We start from the raw sequence: 24,987 nt of genomic DNA on the forward strand, positions 1-24,987 counted from the left end.
AGAAAGTGAGAAAATTACAGGATAGAATTTCGCTTAGGAGGTGGACTTGATCCTTGTGTCCCTTTCAACTCAGAATATTCTGTGATTCTGTGTTTTAGAAAGTATCCAGAGTGTGGGGTATGTGTCTAGATCTGGAAAGCCTAGTTCCATACTTTTTAGGATCTGAGCTAATCTGTAATTCTTTAGCATTCTAGAATTCATCTGTTGGGGACAATTTAAGCACACATTTAGAAATATGTGGTTTGTTGGTAAGCACATGACAATTACCAACAGTATAGCTTGGTTCAGTGCCAATCTCTGCACTTCAGAAATATTTTGGATGAGATTTCATGTTGAGAGTATTACAGAAAGAGAGCTCTGCTGCTTTCTCTGCTATTTGGGTTTTTTCTCTTTTTATTTTCATTTCAAGCTTTCAACCATCTTGGAAGCTTTCTAAAAAAAAAACCCTGTCTGAGGAGATAATTAGCCCAAATTGCAATATTTCATTGCAATTGTTTAGTGAAGAACTAGATAACTGCAAACGAACATGATGAACGTACTAAAAAGGTATTGAACAATGCAAAAATAAAAGTGCATTTTCCTGCTTGTTCATAATACCTTAATTTATATTCTAATAAGTAGGGGGATGAGGGGGAGGTTATAATTAAATCATTAACAAAAATATGCTGGTGACTTTGGGAAAGCTTAAATGTTCTAAAGAACTGAAGGAAAAAGTACAGACATTTTGGTCCTACTTTTCATAGGAGTCCATAAAGACTTTTATTTTTTATGGGGACAAGACCTTCAAGGATACTTCTGGGGGACCTAGACATCCAAGTTATTTGAAAATTGTGCTCTGTCCCTTTCTCTTGTTCTGATCCTAAGCAAACATGCTTTCAGGCAGGAACACAGAGGATGGAAGCTCCTGTGAGAGCTTTAGACACACATGTATTAAATTATTGTGTAATACCGAGTCCAGCATTGAAAACTGACATAGCTAATAGCATGCAAGGAGGGGGAAACTTAAACTTTCCACCAGCATTTGTTCATCAGTAAAAGAAAAGAAAAACTGATTGGGTGGGGGTTTTTTGCCTCACAGATTTTTAGAAAGTCCAGAAAATACCTTTATTTCTCGGAAATACGTGGAGAAGTTGAAATCTCTTGAGCAGTATGAAGATCAGACCTACAGTAAGTGGAATGTTCAGGTGGATTAAATTTCTCAGTTTAATTTAAACCAAACTAATTAAGTATAATCCTCAAAACCAACTCCTGATGGTGAATTTTGATCCTTAGGTGTGTACTTAGAACTGTAATTAAATATGTAACTCATGTTTGTCTTTGATTTCATAGTCAAAAAATGACAGTAATCTTCTAGGGTATGAATGAATCTTAGAATCTTAAACCTCACATATTTTTATAGAATCATGCAATCACTCAGGTTGGAAAAGACCACTAACATCTTGAAATACAACCTTAAACCCAGCACTTCCAGGTCCACCACTAAACCATGTCCCTAAGTGCCACATCTATGTGCCTTTTAAATATTCCAGGGATGGTGACCCTACCACTTCCCTGGACAGCGTGTTCTGATGCTTGACAGCCCTTTCAGTGAAGAATTTTTTTCCTAATATCTAATCTAAACCTCCCTTGCCTTTCATATCACAGGCAGCAGTAGCTTGGGATTGTTCAAATATGTTTTCAAAAGGTAGAATTTGATGGTTGTCAGGCGGTGCTGTCTTAAAGACACCCTCAGCCACCTTTTTCTTTCTATATTCTGCCCCACACCACTCCCAGGTATAATTTTTGTGAGTGGCAAGTGTAATTTTTCTGAATTAAAAAAAATCTGGTGAGAGGAATAGATGGGAAAACACTACAGCTGTAGTGTTTCCTACTGGCATTAAAAGAAGAACTTATTTAACCATTGTTTTAAGAGCAGTATCTGCATATGAGAAATGAGAAACCTTTATTTGGTCTTTTTTGGGATATGCACTGCCAGTCCACAGTGAAATTTCTATTTCTGTGCCTATCTGGTCTAATATTTTTGGTAGGATTTTTTGATTGTACCTTTAGGTGATTTTCTAGTTACTGTGAAATGATTCAGATTCAAGCTTCCCTTTCTTGTACTTGTGATATAGACAAAAACCACATGTCAAGATATAGTTTTCATCCTGATGGATTTTTTTTTCACATGGTTTACCAAATGTTTTTTTGGGGAGGAGATTTGTGGAATAAGAAAGCTACTTCCAGGTCATCTTTACATATTTGAAAGTGTGTATAGCAGCAGGAGTAGAACTCTCGGTTTCACTGTGTGGAAGATTCCCAACATAATTAAAATGAAGTTTTATGTGATCATACATAAAATAACTGAATTTATTAAGTTCAAATAGTTTGTACTTACCAGTGATACATAAAATAGATTCTAAAACATTCTAGTAAAAGCTATGATATAGAGTATAGTTTTGGTTAAATAATTCATCCACTGTAATTTCTTATTTATGAGTAGATGCAGGGATATTCTCACTGTTAATATACTGATCTTACTGGTGTATTCCTACCATGTGTGATTCTTTTTGTTTAAAGAAGGTGTTACTCTGTTAAATAGGAATTGCCCAAAGAATAGATTGCCATTAAGAACAGGGCTCTGTCAGTATAGCACAAAGTAATTCCTCTTCAGGCAGCTGACATTGCAGTTATTCAGAAGAAAATGCACTTTACTTGATATATGTTGAATTCTGGGATCAGTCCTTTTTGTCTCTGTTTTTCTTAATAAGAACGAGCATAATCAGTGACAAATGTCACTACCTGTTCTTCATGGATAAGCAGATGGGATTCAGAGAAGGATTTAAAATGGAAGCTCCCTTTCTGTTTGATGTAGAAAATCCATATGTTCATCTCAATCAGGTGATGAGGATTCTCAGAAAAAACATATTTGCTTGTAATATTTCAGTGAAAAAGTGAATGATATTTCAATGTACACATTGAAATATTTGTGAGTTGGCACGTTTGGTTTTTTTGCTGGGTGTTTTTTCTTTTTGGGTTTTTGTTTTACTGGTGTTTGGGGAGTTTTTTTTGTTGGTTTGGGGATTTTTTGTTTTCCAAGATGCTGGTATAATTCTAGTGCCACCAAATTCAGGTTTCTTGTTTCTCTTCCAGTGTTGCTTATACTTACAATTTTTTTTTTTTTTTTTTTAAATTCTGAATACTTTTTCATGTTCCTTTACACAGCATAATGTGCTCTTGAGTAGAATAGCCTGAAGTACACTATTAAGTGGCTCTTTTTTAAAACATCATGAGGGGACTTTGTTAACATTTATACAACTTTAAGAAGTGGTTTAATAAGTTAAAGAATGCAAGAATATAAATTAACTTCTTTATATGCAGATTTTATTTTGTGGTTTCAATGCAGAGTCATTTGCATGATTTTGGGTGCTTTGAGAGGCAAAGCAAATGCAGCTTTGTAGCCTCTTTGCCATAGTTCTCTCAGCTTTTCTTATCTTGAATCATATATGCAGGATCTATAGATTTCACTGGCAGGTTAAGTAAGCTCAATATACCCTGCAACTGTACTTGGAGCATTCCTTCCCTCTTCCAGCAAATCAAGAGCTTGAGATGCTGGAAAAAGAAATGTTTCTAATGCAGGAATCTATCTACAGAACTATTTGAAGTATCTATTCCAGGCTACAAGCACATGAAACGATATTGAAAAGATCAATTGCTCAAGAAAGTGTGGGATATTCATGTTTATATTAATGTAAGAGTTTTCTTTAAATTACTTATAAATTACTTATGAGTTTAGACTATATTTGAATGTTATATTTTTAATTTGGTCCTAGAAGTGCTATAGTTTTGATTAAAAAACAAAATTAAATACTGAAGATTTTACTTTTCCTTTTGTTTTTGAAATAATAGTTGCTATGTTTTAGGATACCCAGAGTAAAAATATCTCTGTTCCCAAGTCAACCAATTTCAAGATAATCCCAAAGCAAAACAAACTTTGTAGTTTCCTTTAGAACTTTTTTAATACTCAGAACTGGCTTGGCTAGTTTAAGTAACTGAGTAAAAACTCAGAAATCCATAAAATCCAATTCAGAACTCAGAACTGTACATTAGAAAGCTCTACAAATCTAGAAGCAAGAGTCCAGAAAATCAGTGTACAGATCTGTATGGGGAATCAGTCTTGCAAAGTTCTGTTTCCCTCAAGATGCTGCCTTCCATAGGCAAGGTTAAAAATACATGTACTAGATCTTTTTTCTGTAATTTTGTTGGTAGCACCCCCAGGAGGAGTTGCAGAGCATCTTCCCAAAATCTCCCAGGTGCACTTGTATGTTACCTCTTGGTATAGGTGTGTGTCTAATAGCACAAGAAAGTTGTTTATCAGAAACATGAAACTGTTAAAATGCTTGGTCTTTGAGTTGAATTTAGAGAAGATGGATTATTGTGTGTGTTTGAAAAGTAATGGGGGTGTAGGAAAAAATTTAGGCCCTTGAACTCATGCTGTAGGGTGGACTTCCCCCTGCATCCATTTATCAGGTTTGTGGCAGAAGCTTGTCTTCACCAAATGTTGTTGATGCTTTTATCTGCACTTTCTGCTTCAGAGCAGCATTGATGATTGGACTAAAACCCAGTGGAGAGAGATTAATGTGGAACAGATGGATGTGCGGCTCAGAAGGTTTGCCAAGGCAGGTCCCACAGCCATCTATTTCTGCAATTTATCTGTCTCAGTGCCACCCCTTCCTCACTCTTCCCACCCACTTGGATGTTTTGGTGGGTTTATTACTCATGTCCAAGCTGAATGTTCTGGAACATGCTTTGTTCTGGGGACTTACCTTTAAAATTTTATTTTTCTGAATGGGTTTGCAGCCCCTGTGGAGTTGTATGTAAAATCATGCTGTCACTTTGCTGAGTTCAGGCGGTATGGGAAACAAAAAAACCTAGTTTTAGATATGAGTGATTCTGAAAAGTAAATGTGTGGTATATTTCATTGAACAAGTGAAAGGCTGGCGAAGTAAATTAAACATGGCAGATTCTGTCATTTCTATTTGGATGGAATTTCAATGCATGTGGTATCTTCATCGTTATCTGCCTTGTTTTCCTTTCACACCGACTGGTAGTTCCTGGTGTCACAATTTGAGACAAAGATCTGGAAGTCACTTCTTCACACATCTTTAATATCTTCTTTTGCTTACTCTTTGTTAGCATTTTAACCTCCTGGAGGCACATAGAGATACGATACTGCTGAGGTGCAGAAATCTTTTCTGCAAAGTCCATTTAGGAAAGTGATGGTTGAAATACAAGTTTAATGTCTGTTATTTATTAATGGCTAAAGGTAACTACAACAATCAACATAAACTCTTGAACTGACACAAAGCATTGTGCCTTAATTGTTCATTCTGCCCAAAAGAAGTCACTGAACCCTTGCATAGTAAAGGTGATAATTTTGTGTTGCCAGTATACCTGTAATTCAATCCACAGATCTAGGGGAAGTCCTCATCATGTAGAGTTCTGAAAATCTAGTATAGGATAATCTTCTATAGGAAGCTTCTGTGCTTGAAATATCAAATATATTTCTAATTGTTTAAATCTGCAATTTAGAAACATTGACAGCAGCATGTTTCACTATATGCTAAAAATGTATATTTTTTGTCCAAGTTGAGAACCCTGTTAAGAGGAATTAAATTATTTGTGGTGTTTAACATGCTGAAGTTTCTTCATGGTGCATATTGAAAAAGGCATTGAGCTTACATGAGCAGAAATACTCTAAGTTACTAATTCTGCTAAAATCTGTCATTTTTATCTTGTTGAAGAGTTTTAAGGTATCATCAGTGATATTTGCAGTTCTCTCTGTTCATCTCACTTTTCCTTCATATTCACTTTAAACACTGTCAAAGTATGTGTTTGTGGAATTGTTTTTCTTTTTCCATGTAAGAAATAGAGCTTAAAACAAGCTGATTAGGTGTATTCTTCCAGCTCTTTTCCCCATGTTTTTCTTGTCCCAATTTAGTAAACCATATGAAGTAGAAAAAAATTAATTTGAGAGTTGAAATAGCTTGCTTTCTTTCTGTACAGCTGTTGTTGACTGACAGATAAAGAAAATGTGATGGAAGCTACAAGGAAGCCAAAGGTGTATGGAAACTCTGAAGCTCTGCAGCAGAGGTAAAATTTCCTGTATGATTACAAACTATTCCAAAGTGTAGTTCTGCAGCAAGCAGGAAATGAGAGCTGTCAGACTGTTTCCTTTTTGTACAGGTGTGAGATGTCCCAATCATTTTTTTGTCATTTGTTCCTGTTTGACATATTGGATTTCTACTGCTTTTTACATGACCAGCTCAACTTGAGGCATAGGCTTGTTATTTAGGGATGGCATGGTGTCAAAATTGTTAAAGGTCTTAAAAGTGTGTTCTGTTTGGATCAAATTCACTTTCTCCCTGTCCATACTCTGGGGGTCTTTCTTTCACACCTGCAACAGGATGTGGTGGATTTGTGCAGCCAAAGTCCTCCTTCCACACACTTGCAGGAATGCCTTGAACTTGGCACCTGCATTCACTCTTCCTGGCTTTAGAGGCAGCCATGTTTAGAGTCACAGTCTCTTTCTTCTTGCAGGAAAATGTTGCAGTAGGAAGTTAAAAAAAAAAAAAAACCCACAAACCTGTTTCTTGAGATGACACTTCTGTTCTGAGAGATACCAAGCTAATAGCTGGAGTGCATCACTCAAACATAAATAAATATGGCTTCTTTTTCCTTCCAGATAGGCATATAATTGAATATTTTTATTCTTAGTACTTTTTGTGTCAATACCAATGTGTGTTTTCATGTTTTTAACTCTTTGTACATCAAAAATAATACGTCTACCTTTTTAAAAAGTGGTTTCTTTGCTCCCCCACTCAAGTGATTTTTATCTACTTTTTCATTTGATGCTTTGTTGGTTTTCTTTTTAAGTTTATCTGCATGTTACTGCCCTGTTGAGTTAGAAATTTTTTTTTCTCATCCTTTACTTCCTAAGGCTGGACTCTTTGGAAGGTTGAAGAGGAGTTTCCCCTGCCCAGACTTACCTTTTTCTGGCACAATTCCATTCCCCTGGTTTCTTTAGTCTGAAAGAAATGTTTCCTTTCATTTTCTGGAAAGGAAATGTGAAAGCCTTGCCACCTTCTCTGTTCCTTACAGCTGTGTTCATCATTATTATTTTAAATCAATAGTGGATTGTATTGTTCTGTTCTAATGTTTGGTCTGATTTTTACCTTAACTGGGTGGGAATTCCTGGCTTTAAGGTGATGGTTAAAATCTGTCTCTTTTTCAGACTCTCTTTTTGTGAAAAAGCTTTGGCTGTATGCTTAGAAAGCAAGCACATACTTTTTCCTTTCTTCTATTTTGGTTTTTCAGCAGACTTGCTAGACATCCTTTAAAGAGGAACACAGCCAAAACAGCTGAGCCACTTTGTGCATTAATGTACTTAAATTTCTTTACAGAAAGGGAAGTTTTCCAGCTAACCTTGTGAGCTGATAATATCATTGAACTGCTCCTTTGTTCTGAACAAATTTCTAATTTACTTTGAAAATAGGAACATTTTGCCTAAGGAATGTAGAAAGCATTTTTTTTCTCCCAGCTGAGACGAGTACAAGGTGTTCAGCAACAAGAGATGAGAGACATGTTACAAATCCTGATCTGTCTTTGCTGGAAATTTAGCCACATGGAAGTTGCATTTATTTGGATTTTTGGGTTGTAGGTTTGCAGGAATTAGAAAAGGAAAAGGTCAATGAGATCATCAAATCTATTCTTCTTCTTCTAGCAGGGATTGATCAAATTTCAGGCACGCAGTGCGTAGTGATGATAAGTAAGACTGGAAGATCTATGGTGCCTGCTGGGCTGTTACTGACTGTGCTGCTGCCCCTTGCATGAAGAATGCTTTGTAGCTATCCTTCCATGTTCCTCCCTTGAACAATGATCTCCTAGGTTTTGTGACACCCATCTCTATAAAAACACGGGCACTTTGATGTATTTCAGAAGCTTCATACTGTGTTATCTCCATGCCAGATGATACTCCTGGCCTCGGTGACTATCCAGCCACAGCCATCAATTCTCTGGGTGCTACAACTTTGAGTGTGCCTCAGGCAAAACCTATTTTTGAAGGGCTGTGACTTGTAACTCAGAAGAACTGATGCTTTCAGAGGTGATGAAGGCTTGAACATGGAGCCTTTTCAAACATGGTGGTAGGCCCTTATAGACTCTCCATGTAACTAAATCTCAATGATTTGTTTCATTCACACATAAGGCAAGAAAACAAGTTTTCTGTTTTAGGTGTCAGGCATAGAGTGTGCTGGTGTGTAGACAGTGATTTTCAAATTCCATGGTCTTTGGAGAGATGTGTAGCTAAAAAAGGCATTTAGACCTTAATGAGGCAATTTGTAGAATAAGCATTAGCCATAAATAATAACAATTTCAAGACTTCTCAGTTTTATATTGAGCTTTGTCCTTCAGACTCTTCTGACAACTGACAGAAGTGTAATTAACTCCATTCACTGATTTATCATTTTGGCCCAGCTTTTCCCCATAAAAACCTTGTGTGTAGTAATCATGCAACAGTCAGAGAGTCATCCACTTTAACAGAGGCATGCATTAGTGTGATTGACACAAATCTAATGTAAATGGTTTCCTTATATATGTGGTATTTTTAGATGCAAATAGCCCGTCATCTTACCAAACTTTTTGACAATCTTGCTGATCTTAAATTTCAAAAGAATACAGAGGAATACATAAATGTTGCCCTTGGGAAATACAGCACAGAAAAGGAGCATGTTCTGTTCCATGACACATGTAGATATAATGATCACATATGTTATGTGAAATCTCCTTAATGAATTTTGCCCTCTTTGGGATGTAGATTAAATAGACACTTTCAATTGCATGAAATGTTACTTTTAGTTGTATAAATTTGGAAAAAAAAAAATAATGAACCCAGAACATTTTGTTACCCAATGCTGTGTAAATTACTATCATTTAATAAATTGTCTATCTTTCTCTTGTACATAAAATGTTTTTTAACAGAAGGATAGACAGTTTACTGTTTGGAAGTAATGAAAAACGAAAAAATGAGTACTAAAAGTCATAGAACTGATCAAGACTATGGTTGGATATTGCATTTCTCATACTGTCTCTCTCCTGCTGCTCTTTTTACCTTGTCTTCTGTTACAGTTTCAGATCCCCTCCTGTCTTATCCTTTAGCACACACCTCTCCAAACCTCCAGCGCTCTCACACGTCTCCTATCAGCTGAACCTTTCAGCTGGTTCTGAGCCTCATATTTGCCAAGTGGCCAGCCAGCAGTGTGCTAACAGGGTAGCGGTAGGTCAGGGAGAACAGATCAGCAACTTCTGAGACAATAACTTACTGTTCTCAGAACAGTGCTGAATGCATAAGCATTCACGTTGCATAAAATCAATGTTGCCCATGGTTCTGATGATTGATTGTCACAGCAGGGAGGCCCCAGACTGAATGGACAAGTATATGCAGCTTGCTTCTTGGAGATAGTTTCTCCAAGATAGAGCTATGTTTGAGCACACGGAGACAGAAAGTACTGTATTGTTTGAGCCTATACTGGGGCTATGAACACAAAAAACTTCAGGCTTTCATATTTGGAGCTTTAAGACAGTATGTCTGTGTTCAAATCAAGTGGATATGTAAAAAAAACCCCAATATCTGGTGTCACATCTGAATCCTGCTGAAGGTACAGTGACAGAGAAAATTGATGGAAAATCCACTCTCATTTCAAGTTTGCAAAAAGTGCTGATGTAACAAAAATCCTTTGTGAAGATTAATGAGATGAACTTCCTTTATTTTTAGTACAAAATATACCATTATGCATAAATTTATGCGTGCTTGGGGTTTTTTTGCTTCAAAAGGTGGAGTCTTGATTGCTACACCTTGAGGAACCTGTATACAATGCAGTACATCTCTGCTCCATGGAGGCATGAAGAGAGGTAGAGAGAACAGTGAGTTTTTGACCACCCAGCCCAGGCTGAGCTTAGTACTTCACAAACCTGATGGGTTTTAGATGTAGAAATGGCATCTGGCAGGCTGAAAGAGAGCTTGGCAACAGCCCTCAAGGATTGCCACAAGAAGCAGGTTTGGACATCTCCTTTGTGTTTAATTCACAGAAAGTAAATACAGCATGAAAATAGTCATATTGGTATAGTTTACATATTAAGTGTTAAACATATGAACATATTACTGGAACATATTAAACAATACAGCACCTACTGAAAAAAGAAACATGGCTTTTTCTTCAATTTCTGCTACCTCATGGGCATTTTTATCACATCTTAATTACTGGGGTTTTGTAGGATTATTCTGAACTGAGACAAAAGCTAAAAGTGAGCATTCTGCCACAATGCTGTGCTAAGAACAGAGTACACATTCAGTATGTATGCATACAATCCAATACATATATACCCATATATTTGTGTAAGGAAGCCAAAACTATTGGGTTTGTTTATGTCAAATCAAGCAGTTTACATCCATGTTTAGTTTTAGTCCCATTTCAGAAGGATACCTTGTGCCATTTAATTTTTTGCTTTACCCTTTTTTACCTCAAACTTCTCCTGAATGTTCTTCTCCTGCTGTGAGGACTCTTTCTCTTTGTGAAAACTTTCAGTAGTTTTGGTTTTGTTTTCCAACATAGAATATCTGCTGAAGGGAAATACAAAATAGGAAAGAGACTTTAAAGAGGTCATGAATATCTGACAGAACTGTCTAAATTTTCCCTGTAATAGAAAATGCATTATATCTTTCTGTTGATATTTCCATGTATTTTTACATTTGTCTCCTTAGAATTACATGCAGTAGGTGACATCGGGGTTTTCCCCCCTATTAATATGAAACCTGAATAATTCCATAGTCACCTTGTATTACATAACTCCATGTAGTCATTTATATCATATTTTGTATTCATCCCCTTAGTGCTTTGTCTATTTTTAAAATGTCTCTGATCTTTCCTAAGGACTATTTTTAGTTTGCCAATAAATGTTCTTGTACAATTAGTACAATTTTATGAAGTCTGGTACATATCGCTATGGAGATTATAAGCACAGAATTTTCAATTCCATTTAATGTACATCTTCTCATCCATCCATTCCTCCTACCGTGCCTAGCTGACCATCTGCAGCATTTGTGCTCACCTGGATTGTTGCTGTTTTGGAGATGGTTCAAATTTCTGTTTAAACCAGGATTTCTTCTGGCATCTCATGCTGAATATCAGAAAATTTGTAGGTACAAGCCAGTTTTTATGGTGAATTAGTTCATGATGTAGGCAGAACTAATTTCTAGCAGTAATGATGGTAGACGGTACTGGAAGCCATCTGGTTTTAGAGGGTTCCCTAAATCTTTTCAGGTCACTGAGCTAAATGCTCTTTATTACCATACTGCTTGGAGAACTTTCCTCGGGTGATCATGAAAAAATCATGGCCATTTGCACCAAAGATGTTCATGGCAGAGAGGTATCAGCAAGCCTTCAAGCCCAGAGGGTGCATGTTCGAATCAGCTATGTTTTGCATTCACAGTTTGTTCTGCCTTCAGTAATGCACAATGTGTTTTGCTCTCCTTTCAGAGGCATGTGCACCTCCAGGGCTTCTCCTCTTCCTGTGGTGGCTTTTTAAAGGTGCAGACAACTGAAATTTTGAATGTTTATTTAAACCAAAGTGCTCACTGTATGTATAACTTTAGCTCAGGTAAAAGTAATGCTTTTGGTTTGAATGAACAAAATGTTTCACTGGATTGGAATTGAAATAGGAAAGAATTCTTATTTTCCCCCTGAGCCTCAGAAATAAAATGGGCTTTTAAGGTGGCATTCAGATAAGAGGAAACAAGGCTGGAGGAGTAAAATGAAACTCATTGTGGTCAAAGTAATGTCAGCTCCCTTGCAAAGACTGCATTGTTTGTATGGAGAGCCCTTGTGTTCTGCTGTAATAGCTCAATTAAAATTATCTTCTATTACGCTTGCATCTGTATAAAAGCACAAATGCCTCGAGGTGCATCTAATCCCTTATAATAGATTGTAGTAGTTATTAGTCATAAGTGGCAGGAATGAGGTGTGAGGCCTGCTGATGACAGCCGCAGCTTTCTGATGGGTGGCACTTGTACCGCCTGAATAGCTCCTACCTGGCATCATGACTCTTTGATGGCTCTTAGGTCTCCAGTTGCAGAGCTTTTGCTTGCTGTCACAGGTATGCCACAGATGGGATGATGTCCAGAAACAGTTTTGCCAACATTTGTCATGCTCAGTTTCAGTACTTTTATGAGTACTTGGGAAATACCCCTTGGCAAGTTATTACATCTTTGACTGACAGGTAATGACTGCTATAAATAACAGTGCCTGCTTTATCTGTGTTCAGAAATGAAATGTTAAATGTTTCTTAAAAGTTCAGAGTTCTCTTCTACCTCATAGGTATATTATGAGGTTATCAAGGCACAATATATTTCAGAATCTGTGTGTATGTATGTGCACATACTTAAGAAATTGTATGATTTTAATAACCACTACCTTTATAAAAACTGAAATATTTTTGCATAACTTAAGCTATATAATCATTGTCTAGTCTGAAGGGGAATATGAGCAGATCTTTGTCAAGGTTAATCAGGAGTTTTCAGCAAAGATTTTTTTTTTTTTTCATTTTTAAAAGTCCGAACCATTGGGTTTTGGTTTTTTTTTCATGCCACATACAGTGAAACTTTTTCTTCTGGGCATGTTTTAGCTCCAATATGGAATTTCTTGTTTAAATAAGTGATCAAAAAAGATACACTCGGGCATCCTGGCTAGCTTAATGCTTTCAACCCTCAGCTGGGAGGCCAAATTCTGACGTTCAAGTCTTTGAAATTCTGACATTCGAGTTGCTGCTTTGAAATAAGCAAAGCAGCAACTACAGCCTCCTGTTTCCTGTCCTGTGTGATCACTGATAGGATCTTCCTTCTTGATAAAAAATATTGATGTAGTTAGTTTTCTTTTCTTTCAAAGTAGTATCACACCATGATTTTACATGAATATAGAAGAGATACATTTGTGGTTTAGGTCATTAAATTGTAATGAGAAAGTAGACTTGGAATAAATAATCCATGAAAAACAAGGGTTATAATAAAAGCTCCTGATATTGTAGAAGTTCATTGCAATCCAAAAAATCCCTTTTCATATGTTAAGGTGTTCTATTACTCCAGCCAGGTTGTCCACCTAGCAGTGCGTGGTGCTCCTGCAGGACCAGCTGGCACAGAGAAGACAGGGACCATGGAAGATTTAGGCTGTGCCCTTGGTATGACAGTGAAAATTTTCATCTATTCGGAATACATGGATGACGAGGTGAGATATTCTGTTAAGCAGTATGGAGATTGCTGTTTAGCTTCTTTTTCATGTGAATTACACTGGAAACTGCTGCTTTCAAGGAAAAGATGTTAAATATTTTAATTTTATCTGTGGGGAATATCTCTAAAGGTTTGGTCCAGACAGGAGCTTTGAAGAATTCAATCATCTCTTGGTAGAAGTCTAGTCAATAGTGGCAGTACAAAAAAAGCCTATCCGTGATAAAATTAGGAAGAAAAAGAAGTGAGTGTGCTTTGTCCTTTGCAGGCTATAAATTCTGAACCAGTAATATCTTCCTCTGAAGTTCCTCTGAAACTATTTGTAAATGAAAGACTAGATGGTAACACAAAGTCATCTGTGTAATGTACTACCCAAAAATAACTTTCTCTTCAAACTGTAGGAATAAATGTGAGTAAACCCTGGTCCTACCAGATTACAATTAAAGTTTTGCTATTGAAACTGGTTCAAGTCCTACCATGTGAGATTGTGGCACCCTATGGGTGAGAAGTTTGGAAGAACTTCAACTTTGCAAGAAACTTCAGTGGTTCCAGGACTTGCCAGTGCTTTTGAGACATGCCTTGTTTTTCCACTGTCCTATGTTCACCTTTCTCCATTTTGGTTTTTTTTTTTTTACTCAATATTGTCTCCTGGCCTTTTCAAACCCTCTGTATCCCTTCCAATTTTCTTTTATTCTGTTTCAAAAGGTGATTCTTCCTATAGACATGCTTCAACCACATGCACTGTCTGTGGCTCTCAGTGTTTTCCTTCTGAATTTAATGCCAGACAGATTACTAAAAGCTGAAATACCTCTGCTTGCTAAGGTCTGGTAAGTTTTCTTTTTTTGTAAGTAGTATCTTTCTTTTAACACTTCTTTGTGTTATCTTTTTTTAACAGATTTGTATTTCTTAGTGACAACATTACACTGAAATCCAGAGCTGAATATTTATTACTATGATCCCTGCATGTGCAGGTCAGACAGAACTGCATGAGAACCTTTGGTTCCCCATTCATACTCAAATATGACAAAATTAAAACTGGTCTTTTAGTTCAGCAGTATATTTCTGGATGGAGAAAAAGAAGAAATATTGGTGGTTTTTTCAGTAGTAAGAAAGAGCTCTGAGGGACAAATTTGCTGGTTTGTAACTGCCTTGAACACAAAAGTTAAGATCTCCTTTTTTGCTAGTATGTAACTTAAGTAATGATTTTTAATGAGGAAATTGTGAAATTGTTTAGCAATAACATTATTACTTCATGTTCCTTTAAAAATGAGATTTAATGAGATTTTTTCATTTGTGTCATTACAATTTCTGGGTTTTTGTTCTAAGAGTTTTAGCAGTTATATTTAGAAAATAAACAGTAAAACCTCTAAAGGCAACCAAGCCTTCGCATAAAAGCACTAAAGCTCTCAAAAAAATTTGAAAAGCTTTAAAAAAGAGTGGCATTTTTAGCAATGGTTGTGTTGCACTTGGCTTCCAGGCCCTGTACAGCTGCTGGCTGTGCCCCCAGTGATCAGTGACAAGTGCCACCACTGCAGCCTGTGCCTGCTCTGAATTTGGGCAGTACCTGTCTGTGTTTCTCAGATGCCTCTTTTGTGCAGCAATGTTATGGAATATTAACAATCAACAGTGCCTAATTAGCTCATTTGGCTTTGAGCTAGGGTCCTTGTCAGCTTTGATTGACACTCTTAATTGTGACTCTCTTGAGCTCTGTTTTTTAAAATGTTTGCACACATCAGATATTTGATTTAGCTGACTTATTCTCACCATGTTTAAATACTAATCTGTGTATTTGGATTATGGGTTTTTTCCCTTCCCTAGAACTTGTGCCATGCTTGTCCCTGACACTGAACTGGTCTCTGAAATGATGTTGGCTGCTGAAGGGTTTATTGGTGCCTGTTTGTTAGCCAGGAAGTTCATCACCTTCTAACCTCTCTGCAGGGAGCTGCTGCCTGAACAGGTGAGGGTTCTTTGGGCTTCTGGATTTAATACTGTCATGGATTGAAACCACACGGAGTGTTTGCCACGACAAATACATATCCATTAGCACACACTCCATACCAGTGCAGCTGAATATTGCATAATAGGAGGGATTTATGCATATGGTCTTATCTTGTATTTTAAAGGTGCTTTAAATCATATGTCCATCCTTAATAAATCATCAGACATGAATTTGGAAAAAAGTGTCCTTTCTTCTTACCTTTGGATGTTTGTAATGTGTTTGTTTTGCATTAAACAATTGTATATCACCACTTCATGCCTGGGATGACTGCTGTCACTGATGACACTGTTACATTGTGCTGCTGTGTAACACCCATGTAAATAACCATCTTTTGGAGAAGAGAGTAACAGAGTATAAATTATTCTGAAAAACACACAGCGTATTGTAATTGAATGAACATGTCTTGAAACTTTCCCCAGTAAAAGCAGTGACAACTGTTTGAAAAAAAGGAGGGAGAAAAGCATTTCTAAATAATTTAATTATTATACTAGAAAGAGGCCATATTCAGAAATAATATCTTAAAAATGCAAACCTAGAAATTGTATGATCTCTTCCCTGTATGTATGCTGGTTTAATAGTCTCCAGCTCTATGATTTTTTGCAAGATATTCCTAATATTAATTTTTATCAATGGAATTTGAACTTGAAGAATCCTTCAATCTTAAGCCATAAACTCAAATAGCAGGCAGGGCCTTTATGAAATAAAAAACAACTTTATTTTCATGCCTGCATAATTTCAAAATTATGTCTAAATATCCTGAAGATTTCCTGACACATCCTTGCAATTTTCTAGAGATAATGAAATTAAACCATGCTTATCTAAAGATAATTAATATTGTTTGCTTCACTAGAACAAAGATTCCTTGAGTGTAATGATTACTTTGTCCTGGAGGCACATTCTGAATTGAGAAAAGTAATTTATACTATTGTTTGCCACTTCAGTATTAATCATAACACTAATGTTTGAAGCAAAATCTCAAATGCTCTTCTTTGTTTACTTCTTAACTCTCATTTGGTTTACTTTTGATGGACATGGGAGAAATCAAATACCTCTGAGAAAAAATTCTGGGCTTCTGCATAAAATATACAGCAGTTCAGAGAGTTCCAAGAGTATTGCTCCAGTGTTGGGACTTTTAGAATTTTAAATATTCATTTGGGATTCTAGCCTATGGAAACTGCTGCAGAACAGGGTTATCAGGCAGGGCTTTCAGTGCATATGTTGTCAAGGGACTTCTAGTCCTGTCAGGCCATGGCAGAGAAGGTCCTTGTACACTGGACAAGCCACTCACCAAGCTGCTTTTAAGATGCGTATTCTGCTCTTTAACACCCCTTCAGACAGCTAACAACAAAAAAAAAAGTTTTGGGGGAAAAAAAAAAACAAACTAAAAAAGATAAAACCAAAAAACCACCAAAACAAAACAAAAAAACCAACTTGCCTAAGTCTAACCAAAATCTTATTAAGCGCAGTCTATTCCTAAATTTCCTGGTTTCATTATCAATTCTGTTTTAACTTCTTTGCCCCGATGTACCATTTCTAAAATGTGGAGACTCATTTTCAATGCAGATAATAGATAAATAATAATTTACCTCAGAAATGTTTTCTTGCTGATCGTGAACTGTCCTGAGTTTGGAAATTACTTTTCTTTAAATTCTTTTTTGTGCTGTATTTAGTGCATTTGATTCACACTTAGAGTTACCACTGTCATGGAAGAGGATAGAGGCGTGGCATCTGTCAACTTCAAAGGTGTATTTTAAAGTTGTGAATTTACTTCCAGTTTTGTTGTTGTTTTGGGATTTATTTTTTTTTATGGGGGGGGGGGGGGGGTTGGGTGTTGGAATTGATAATACTAATAGGCTTTATTTATATTAAATTCCTAGATGTGGCTGCAGAATATGTTTTCAAACTTTACTCAGCTGGTAGCCAGTTAAGAATGGGGAACCAAATGATGGAATACTGAAAATGAAAAAGATATACAGATATATATATATTTCAGCCTTTTATATTTTTTAGTCAACCTCTAATACTGACCAAAAGCCACTGAAAGACTACAAGTGAATAAATGTGCCTTGTTTTACTCTGTGTGTAAAATGATTGTTTTCTTCATGAACATTACCACTTAGTTTTATTTCATGTGCTGACATGGCTGGTTAAAATGTCTTTGTAGGGCTGTTACGACTGGGGTCTTCATGCTATCAAGGCAGTTTTGGTAATTTCTGGGTCCCTGAAACAAGGAGACAAGAACAGACCTGAGGATTGGGTAAAATATGTTTCTGGTGTTTTGCCTGTGAATAAAAACAGACTCCTAAAAAAAATTATTTAATGTTCTTGTGATATATTGTTTACCCTCCTTTTCCATGTGCTTATGTGAGTCTTAAGAGACTTCAATTTACATAAAATAGTGACAGATGATATCCCAATTTTCACAGGCGTGATCAGTGACCTGTTTCCATCTCTGGATGTTCTGAGGATGGGGAACCTACAGTCTGAGCAGATGGTTAAACAATCTACCCTGGAGCTGTACTTGCAGCCAGAAGAGAACTTTATTCTCAAAGTAAATGAATTCATTGTCTTTAATTACTCCCCTTAAGACTTTTTATCAAGATAATTGTCAATGGGTTGTTTGTATTAGACATGAAGATTATTTTTGAGTGTGTTGAAGCATTGATAAAGTGTCTCTCAATGACTCAGTATTTCAAAAGCATTTCATCACAGCAGTAATGTTCTTCAGTATGATAAATATGTCCATAAGGAAACATGTGCCCTGTTTGGAAAAGCTGTGTACAGTGACAATCTAGAGTGACAACAGCATTTGTTTGTGCACGGTAAGAAGAATTTGCATTTGGCAGCAAATTCATTGTTGGTCAGATATTTATAGTGAGGTAAGAAGAGTAAGGGAACAATATAAATAAGAAGGTGTGGATTTGGAATGCACATGGCTACATGTGACTTTTGTGTACTCTGGCTTTTATGAAAAGGATAATGCACGTTATGCTATACACATGAAATGCATGCAGGTACGTGTATGCATGCATACATACTCACAAGAATTAGTTGCCCATAAGCTAAATTTAAGCACTAATTTATTTTAATTACATACAGAGTGAAAAAGTGAAACATAGAAACACTGGTTAGTGTACAGACCAAATAAAAAGTGTATTTATTCCCACCTTCCTTCAAGGAACATCCACATCTGCTGTATGTGGCAGCAGATCCTTACCTTTATTGGGGTGTATTGGAAATAACCTGTCTGGTTGAATGTGACTGATCAGAAGATTTATAAAGGATTTTGTGCTCTTCTCTCTTGTTCCATTGTCCTGAACAGAAGGGTAAAAAACAGTAAGGTATGTCTTGAGGTATTATGACCTTCACAATCAGCCTTCTACAGAGTATTTTGTTTCCTGCTAACTGGGTAAACCTGAAGACAAGCACTGAGGATCATGAACTTGTACCTGTTAGGCTTTGGAAAATCAAAGTGAATACTCTTCACTAAAACAGCAATCCACAAGCAGCCAAGCTATTTCTAATCTGTGACTCATACAACTATTTCTTTGGAAGCAGTGTATTACTTTAGGAGACTGACTTTGTATTTTTTTGAATTCCAGCTGTACAACTGATTGCAGAATCCACTCTGCTAAAGCAGTGGCAAAATTGTGATAACTGTTCTGTATCCTTGGGTTCTCACAGTCCTGCTGGACTGTGTGGCTGTCTGTCAGAACAGGATTTGTTCTCACTTGCTGAGGTAATTTCTTTAATTCTTTTGCACTAACTCTTTTATCATTTTCTGAGAGAGCGTGTTGCTTAATGCAACATTAGCTTTGCTGAGGCAACTCTGCCAAGAAAGTGCACTATTAAAGGGAATAAGAATGAGGAGGGGAAAAAAAAAATCTTGTGAACAATTGTCTCTGTGATAAGAACTACAACAGGAGAGGAGAGGAGCTCACTGTGTGTCCCTTCTGTGTGGTAGGATGTCAGCTGGAGGAGCAGCCGGCAGTGTGTCACTCTGTTTGTTGGTGGAATTGCAGGGAATGGAGAGGGTAAGGTACATTCCTTGCTGTGCAGCATGTTTTCCATCTCACTTGTAAAGAAACTGCCATGGCTCTTGCATAACAAATTCTTCATGTTGCCTTTGCCTGAGGCTGCAGGGTAATAACACAATGCTGAGGCCACTCGGTCAGCCACATGATGAGCAATAGAAAGCTCAAACATTGCAAGCAAATTCTACACTTATGTGTTCTTTGCATGTCCCAAAGGACAGTTAATCATGGCATGAAGTAATGAACATTCAATTTGACAGATTAGACTGAGTAATACTTTTTTCTGGAAGGAGAAGCAGGATGTTTTAATTAGACTTCTAGAAGGACATCGTGGAGTGTCCTGCCAAAACACTAGACAAATAATTCTAATACATAATGCTTGCTTATTTATGCTACTAAATGCTGGCAGCTGCATAGATTTTCTTCTCCATTTAACACTTTCTATTAGAATTGAGTGCAGAATATGGCTATTTCAGACTGGGAATCTCCTTTCCTATCCTTAGGCTTAATGGAAATTTGGGGCTAAACTAGCACAAAGACAAGAATAAATTAATGTAAACTGTTGGCTGAGTACAGGGATTCAGTCCAAGATCCAGTTCAGGAAAAAGTGAAAAATTCCTACTATATGAAAATGGTGTCACTAACATTCACCCTGCTCCTTCTCTTCAGGTTCTGAAAGTTCCTCATCACAGGTATATGAACACAAAAGAAATGCCCATTTGGAATTAATTTAGTTCAGAAGTTCTGACAGCTGATGAACTGTGTGGTTTTGTACACCAGGAAACCTGAGAGTGCAAAGATGGCAAGAAACAGATGTGTTCTTGCTAGGATGTCATTCTCCATCCAAAATGGACAATACCAGAATTCAGAGAGCATGTAAGAGATAGAATTCTTCCATTTTTCTGAGGTTTTGATGCAACTGGACGTGGGTGCAGAGAACTGGTGGTTTGGAAAGGCTGGAGGGCAGGGCACGATGCTGGTAGGCAGAAAGTAGTAGCCTGCACAATTCTGATCCAGCTGCCTTGAAGGGCCTGTTATTTTCTCTTGAGACCCACGGTACCTCCTTTATATCTCCCACGTCATGAAGACTAGTGACCAACTCTCCTGTAACCAAAACAGAAATAAGTCGCTATTACTTAAAATGCAGTCATTTTGCTCTATTGAGTGTTCACTGAATTTTTTGTTATTTTAAATAACCACCTAATAAACATACAAAGGAGGAAAACTTGGGTTTGATGTTACAAAAGCTTCTTGTTTCAGTGATGTGTCATCTTCTGAAGTTTTAATTGCAATACAATGTTGTTGTTTAAGCACTTAAGTGATAAGATTCTATTGAAATACAATTTGCAGTTCTCCTGTCATCTTCTCTGAGAGAACAAGCAAATATAACCCATGAGGGGCCAAAAAGGTTTGTTTTAAATAGGGATATAAATCCTATGTAGACTGAGTCCCTCAACATTGTTATGGATGCTAACAAGGTGAGCCTTTGAGACACAATTACAGTGGCTTTCCCTTTATCTGTTTTCCCATTTCTTCTTCCTCTATTTTTCTGGAGACAGTTTTGCACTGTGCATTCCTTTTTCTTTTATTCTTATAATTTCTTTGGTTTTTGCTATTGCTAAGTAATATTTAATACCTAATTAACACTTTATGTCTTGCCTGTTTGGCACAGAAAAGAGCCTTAAATTAGCCTTTGAATACTGTAATGTTGAATGTGCCTTCTAGATGTGAGCTGATGTAACTCAAGGTATCAATTATGAGATTATTGAAACTGGTATTTGGAAAGTCTCTCAGTAAAATAGACTTAAGATTCCATTATTGAAGTCCTTGCATCACTGTACTATGGTAGTACAGTTTTAGCTTTTATATTTTTCAGATTCTGTGCTGCTTTAGTGTGTGGTTCTGAGCTTCATATTAAGGGATGGTAAGCTCTCTTCACAGAGTAGCTAGACAAAACAATTCCTCTCTAGCTTGGGACCAAGGACAGTCAATACAAATTTCAGGCCCAAGAGCATAAACAGCGGTGGAATGAAGAGAGAAAAGCAAGGGTGGGACTTCATAACCTAAAGCTATAATTGGACAAGTAACTCCAGTAATACAAATGGACCAAAACTTATAGAAGTGTGACACTTTGTGACCGGTCATCCATTTTGTGACCATTTTGGGTCCATCTTGGGTATAGCCCTGGCTGGGCTCTTGTACTGCCCAAAGTGTGCCCACTGAAGCCTTTTAATAAATACCTACTTTATTCTTTAACTCTGTCTAGTCTCTGTTCTAGGTCAGCCTTCACAAAGCATCAATGGAAGGTTAGTGTAGGAAATCTAAATCAGTCTAAATCAGTCAGCACAGTAGGATACAGACTTCTTTCCTTCTTATTAATTATACAGCTAAACCACTTTTGCAGGCTCTCTGAAATGCTGGAATGTAATGGAATCCAAATCTAAAATCTGAATGTAACCTCTGGAAAGTGATGAGAGTTTTATAATTTCCTGTCTTAGAAACTTAAATACTAGTAATCCTCTGGTTATTCAGCAAGGTGCCTGGTGGGGTGAGCCATATAGTCTAACTTTATCTGAGAAACAGGAAGTGGCTTCTTTGAGAATCATTTTGGAGCACCTAAATTTAGACTTCTGCTCTGAATCATCTTCTGATTATTTCCATTGTCCTTGAGAGAGATTTTTCTCTCCTCTGCTTTAATTTGCTTTCAGGAGAATTCACATTGGCAAAGCAGGCTAGCCCCCTTTTAAATTAATTAAACTCCAACAAACTCATACAAGGTCAAGTAAAACCTTTTGAATTTGTCACCCTCTGTGATTCTGGTAAAAAAACTCTAAGGCATGTTCAAACAGAGTTTGTTTAGCTTGTTTAAGGAATAGTGTATGCATTGTGTTGCAGATAATCCTCTGTGGGGTTGTAATAAACATGACTGCCTTGATCACGTTCTTGTTAAACAGCATATCTTAACTTTCTTTTGCTAAAAAGTTTACTGATGTAACCTAGTGACCCTTTTGTCAGGGTCACTAGGTTGTGACCCTGACAGAGTCATAGGCACACATTCATTGCCTGTAAATGTGGCTCCTGTTCAGGTACAAGTTTAAGAGCTGCTGCCCCAGCTACAATATCCAGAGCTGGTATTCATCACCCGAAACCCCAGCACCTGGAGTAGAACCTGTGAGTTTTTAACATCCAGTTTGAAGATTAATTGGAACAAACTCCATTATTTATACTAAGTCTTCCTTCTAATTTTTATTCTGTTAATTTATTATTTATTTGGTGGTCACATATATCCCCAAGGAGGCATTTCAGAGAATTTTATCATCAGTTAAGTGGTGTTTTTTCCTCTTTTGTGTGTACTGCTTAATCCGAGCAGTAATGTGGAGGGTTGACCCTGGTTGAATGCCAGAAGCCCCCCAAGCCACTATTACTCCCTCTCATCATCTGGACACTGAAGAGAAAAATACGATGAAAAGATTCTTGGGTCAAGATAAGGACAGGGAGATCAAATACTCAGCACACTGTCATAGGCACAACAGACTCAACTTGGGGAAATTAGTTTTATTTTTTTACCAATCAAATCAGAGTAGGGTAGTGGCAAAAAACCACCCAAAATCTTAAAAATACCTTCCTTCCAATCCTCCCTCCTTCTCAGTTCAACTTCACTCCCAATTTTCTCTCCCTCTTCACCCCATTAGCACAGGGGGATGAGAAATGGGTTTGCAGTCAGTTCATTGTTTTCTCTGCTCCTCCTTCCCTCTCAGGGGAAGTGCTCCTCACACTCTTCCCCTGCTCCATCACAGGGTCCCTCTCATGGCAGACAGGCCTCCATGAGCTTCTCCAGCTTGAGTTCTTCCCTTGGGCTGCAGTTCTTCACAAACTGCTCCAGCGTGGGTCCCCGTGGGGTTACAAGTGGTGCCAGCAAACCTGCTCCAGCGTGGGCTCCTCTCTGTGCGGGTTCACAGGTCCTCCCAGAAACCTGCCCTAGCACAGGCTTCCAGCACAGGACTTCAACCTTTTTGGGCATCTACCAACTTCTCAGTGGGGTACCTTTTATCCATAGTAAGAGAAATTCAGGCTCCAAGTCCATTTAAATCATTGAAAGTAATGCCCACAGCAGCTGTGCCCCACAAATTGAAGCCTTAACCTTTTCCTATGGCCACATTTATGCACAGATAATTTTTTGCCAGCTAAATTAGCTTCACACAAACAAAGTGTATGAGATCTAGAGGAAACAAATCACTTTTACTAGGCATTTGAACAATTTATAAAGTTAGAGTTGTATTTCTGGAAGACAAATTGTAGAAGGTATGATAGCATGATATATACCTGTCAGTGGAGGATGGAAAGCATGAGCTGTTATTTGTAATCACCTCAGTTTGAAGGTATGGTTATTTTGGTTATTTTTTCCCCTTTTTTCAGTGTGTTCTGCATAGGATATTTGCAAGTGATTAATGGTGTTTTGGTTGCATTAACTTGTACTGTACAATTTTTTAATGCTTAGATGAATAGGAATTTTCCTGGGGAGATTATGTCTATGGACATAGAAACATGGATCTGATGATCAAAAGATATAATCAAAAGATAAACTCCTGTTGTCTTTGAGGGTTAATGTTTTATAGGAAAATACAGAGCTTGGAAAATAAATATTTACCAGACAACTGAACTTGGAAAAGAAAGATTTATCACGCAAGGAAGCTTTTAGGTGCTCACAGTAAGTAAAGCTCTTTATTGCCAACTCTGTCCAAATGGATTTAGTTATGTTGAAAGCCAGGCCAAAAATTAATTGAAATCATTCAGAAATTAAACCACCTACATCTTTCACCAGTCTTTGCTTCTCTAACAGTTATAGGGAGACTGGTGTTCTGTAAAGCCTGAGGTGGAACAAATGCACTTCAGGTACAACCAGATTTCAAAACCTTCCTATTATAAGAAGCTGAATAAAAATTTTCAAGTAGAAATATTGTGTAAAAAGTAAAACAATTTTAGTAATTCTTTGAGAATAAAAGAATGGTGTATCCTGCTTCATCACTTTTTAGAATTTAGTCCTAGCCAGAGAAAGAGACAGAAATTACAGTTTTCTTTTAAAAGTAAACTATGACGTGCAAATGTTTGGGGTTTTTTCCTTTTCAATTTTAGTCAGTCTTTGTTCACACATTTTAGACTGTACGTCTCTAGTACTTCATTGACTGACTTGTAATAAAAGGCAAAGCAGTCTTGATTGTTGGAAAAACAGTGTTTATAGGTAATAGGCATGGTGCTGTCTCTGAAGACAAGCTCCAGACCAACAATCCATTCAACTACCATGCAACATCAGCAGTGCTCCAGAGTAAGTTCCATATAGATGTGAGAAACTTATCTTCCCTCAACAGCAGAGATAAAATATATTCCACAGTTTTTACAGTGTTATCACAACCATTGGCTGCTGCTTCTCTGGGCCTTGGCAAAGTTCATTGCTTTGCAAACTGGAAAACTTTGAAAGTTGTGGCAGGCAAGGGGAAAGGAGGAGGATGAAACTGCTTGATGCAAACTGAAACTGACACTGTGCTCCCACAAATTGCTGTCTGATTGCAGATGAGAAAATTTGGCTTTACCTCTGTTCACAAGAAGCCTTGAGACAGCCTTAACCTAGCCTGGGTGTCTCAGCA

The 24,987-nt window shown here is 37.2% G+C and overlaps 1 protein-coding gene across 1 annotated transcript in view; it reads left to right on the top strand.

The window, feature by feature from the left end:
- Positions 1–526: 526 nt before the first annotated feature.
- Positions 527–24,987, top strand: part of DNAH11 (dynein axonemal heavy chain 11) — a 95,164-nt gene continuing 70,703 nt past the window's right edge. Inside the window, 15 exon segments of the mRNA XM_041466209.1 lie at positions 527–546; positions 1,079–1,167; positions 7,700–7,807; positions 12,155–12,221; positions 12,223–12,312; positions 13,158–13,168; positions 13,171–13,313; positions 13,403–13,460; positions 13,463–13,556; positions 14,208–14,248; positions 14,251–14,311; positions 15,131–15,269; positions 17,476–17,584; positions 17,681–17,862; positions 19,276–19,345. Coding sequence (XP_041322143.1) covers positions 527–546; positions 1,079–1,167; positions 7,700–7,807; positions 12,155–12,221; positions 12,223–12,312; positions 13,158–13,168; positions 13,171–13,313; positions 13,403–13,460; positions 13,463–13,556; positions 14,208–14,248; positions 14,251–14,311; positions 15,131–15,269; positions 17,476–17,584; positions 17,681–17,862; positions 19,276–19,345 — 1,282 coding nt within the window.

The sequence above is a fragment of the Pyrgilauda ruficollis genome, unplaced genomic scaffold, assembly GCF_017590135.1.
Source record: "Pyrgilauda ruficollis isolate IOZ18807 unplaced genomic scaffold, ASM1759013v1 scaffold2, whole genome shotgun sequence".
Taxonomy (NCBI): domain Eukaryota; kingdom Metazoa; phylum Chordata; class Aves; order Passeriformes; family Passeridae; genus Pyrgilauda; species Pyrgilauda ruficollis.